This window comes from Phytophthora infestans, genomic scaffold, assembly GCF_000142945.1.
Source record: "Phytophthora infestans T30-4 supercont1.13 genomic scaffold, whole genome shotgun sequence".
NCBI lineage: Eukaryota > Oomycota > Peronosporomycetes > Peronosporales > Peronosporaceae > Phytophthora > Phytophthora infestans.
In genome coordinates, this window is record NW_003303746.1 from 2,026,052 (window position 1) to 2,028,993 (window position 2,942).

Genomic DNA, 2,942 nt, shown 5'->3' on the forward strand with positions numbered 1-2,942 from the left:
CAGTTAGCGAGCTACTTCTAGCTTCGGATCTTTCGAATCCTAGCTCGAAATTTAAGCCAGTTCTTCGTTCTCTTCCAACTCCACAAGACTTTCGCCGAGATCCATGATTGTTGTTCGCCCTCCTGCTAAATCCGGTCGCCCCCCAGGCGAACTTAGCGCGCTTTTCACACGTACTGGCGGGAAGGCAAACGCCGCCCTCTACTGGACGGTATGCAACCGCTCCATTAACCTGAATCAAATATGGCGTCAATTAATTTTATTCTTAGTATCAGCGTCTTTTTATCCAGTGGGATGGATTTCGGTATGCAATGACGCAGAGATCGCTCACCTTCGACCTCGCGTAACTTGACACGAGTCTGCAACTCGTCCACCGAAGACGCGTCACAAGCGCGATCCAGCACCTCCAGGTCCACTAGCTGTCCAAATTTCAGTCGCATGAGCTGCTCGCTGCGGTCCTGATCTCTTGCAATGGCTTCTTGCTGCTGACGCTTCTCCTTAGCAAGCACGTTCTGCTGTTTGTGGAGGTCTCGGAACTGTTGACGCAGCTTCTTGTTCTCTGCTTGCAGCGACTCGATGCGCTCAGTGGTGAACACGAGGCAGCCAGCAGCTTGAGCAGGTAGCGTCGAGTTCTGCTGAGTCGGAGACGGAGCTTCAAGACAACATAGTTGCCGCGTACTGAGCGGCACCACGACGTCCAGCTGGTTGAAGCGCGACTGCTTTTCACTCTGTAGGCGAGGTGTAGCACTTGACCCCGTGCCGCCGCTCACCAAGCGTCAGGAACGCTGCTTGAGCAGCCTTCTCCTGTCGTGCCCATTCATCCAGATCGCGTTTCTTGATCATCAGCAGGTCTTGGAAATCGCGCAGGTCCGCCACTAGCCGATCGCCGTTGATCACTAATAGTGATATAGGCAAAGCAACTCATTTTACTTAATAAAAATGATTTTTACATTATTACCATCCCTTTTTAAGTTAATAAAGTATAAATATGTTAATTAAACAACACTGCACAGATACCAAAGCTATCCTTCTACACCTTGTGGTGTTGTGTGCGGCGCAGCGGTATTCGCGCTGTGCGACTTGTGAAGGATGTGTGCTGCTGCACTTTGCCATCGGTAATTTATTTTCCTTACGAGCCAGAGACATGGGCCACCTGGTAATTTATGGCTGATGGCCCTTCGAGGGTGAGCTGGACGCGTGATTTGCTAGGGACTGATGTCGGACAGATTGGGTGTGGGAGAAGTTATGGTGTCACTTCTTGAGAGATGTTGCGGTGTCCCCGGGCAGGCGAGAAGCAGCCCATGAGCTGCGTGCTGTCGACGTGCAAGTATAAATGAGGTTGCGCTGTCGTGGGGAGCGCCAGGAGTGGAGGAAAGTGCGCGTCCGAGACGTCGGTTTTGATGCGGTTTGGCGTGGTATCTTGCCCGAGTGGTCTAAGGGGGCGGGCTTAAGATCCGCTAGACATACCAGTCTGCGTGGGTTCAAACCCCACAGATACCAAAGCTATCCTTCTACACCTTGTGGTGTTGTGTGCGGCGCAGCGTGTAATCGCGCTGTGCGACTTGTGAAGGATGTGTGCTGCTGCACCTTGCCATCGGTAGTTTATTTTCCTCACGAGCCAGAGACATGGGCCACCTGGTAATTTATGGCTGATAACCCTGTGTGGGTGAGCTGGACGCGTGATTTGCTAGGGACTGATGTCGGACAGATTGGGTGTGGGAGAAGGTACGGTGTCACTTCTTGAGAGATGTTGCGGTGTCTCCGGGCAGGCGTGAAGAAGCCCATGAGCTGCGTGCTGTCGACGTGCAAGCAGAAATAAGGTTGCGCTGTCGTGTGGAGCGCCAGGAGTGGAGGAAAGTGCGCGTCCGAGACGTCGGTTTTGATGCGTTTGGCGTATTATCTTGCCCGAGTGGTCTAAGGGGGCGGGCTTAAGATCCGCTAGACATACCAGTCTGCGTGGGTTCAAACCCCACAGATACCAAAGCTATCCTTCTACACCTTGTGGTGTTGTGTGCGGCGCAGCGTGTAATCGCGCTGTGCGACTTGAGAAGGATATGTGCTGCTGCACTTTGCCATCGGTAGCTTATTTTCCTCACGAGCCAGAGACATGGGCCACCTGGTACTTTATGGCTGATGACCCTGTGTGGGTGAGCTGGACGCGTGATTTGCTAGGGACTGATGTCGGACAGATTGGGTGTGGGAGAAGGTATGCTGTCACTTCTTGAGAGATGTTGCGGTGTCCCCGGGCAGGCGAGAAGCAGCCCATGAGCTGCGTGCTGTCGACGTGCAAGTATAAATGAGGTTGTGCTGTCGTGGGGAGCGCCAGGAGTGAAGGAAAGTGCGCGCCCGACACGTTGGTTTTGATGCGGTTTGGCGTGGTATCTTGCCCGAGTGGTCTAAGGGGGCGGACTTAAGATCCGCTAGACATACCAGTCTGCGTGGGTTCAAACCCCACTGATACCAAAGCTATCCTTCTACACCTTGTGGTGTTGTGTGCGGCGCAGCGTGTATTCGCGCTGTGCGACTTGTGAAGGATGTGTGCTGCTGCACTTTGCCATCGGTAATTTATTTTCCTCACGAGCCAGAGACATGGGCCACCTGGTACTTTATGGCTGATGACCCTGAGCTAGACGCGTGATTTGCTAGGAACTGATGTCGGAACGATTGGGTGTGGGAGAAGTTATGGTGTCACTTCTTGAGAGATGTTGCGGTGTCCCCGGGCAGGCGAGAAGCAGCCCATGAGCTGCGTGCTGTCGACGTGCAAGCAGGAATAAGGTTGCGCTGTCGTGGAGTGCACCAGGAGTGGAGGAAAGTGCGCGTCCGAGACGTCGGTTTTGATGCGGTTTGGCGTGGTATCTTGCCCGAGTGGTCTAAGGGGGCGGACTTAAGATCCGCTAGACATACCAGTCTGCGTGGGTTCAAACCCCACAGATACCAAAGCTATC

At 53.5% G+C, this 2,942-nt stretch overlaps 1 protein-coding gene across 1 annotated transcript; it reads right to left on the reverse strand.

The window, feature by feature from the left end:
* Positions 1 to 51: 51 nt before the first annotated feature.
* PITG_08451 (uncharacterized protein) lies at positions 52 to 2,263 on the reverse strand (the record flags this gene model as incomplete). Its single annotated transcript, XM_002903785.1, has 6 exons — positions 52 to 122; positions 329 to 649; positions 768 to 893; positions 1,131 to 1,150; positions 1,613 to 1,792; positions 2,094 to 2,263. The coding sequence occupies 6 exons, from the start codon at positions 2,261 to 2,263 to the stop codon at positions 52 to 54; spliced, it is 888 nt and encodes a 295-aa protein (XP_002903831.1).
* Positions 2,264 to 2,942: the final 679 nt, after the last annotated feature.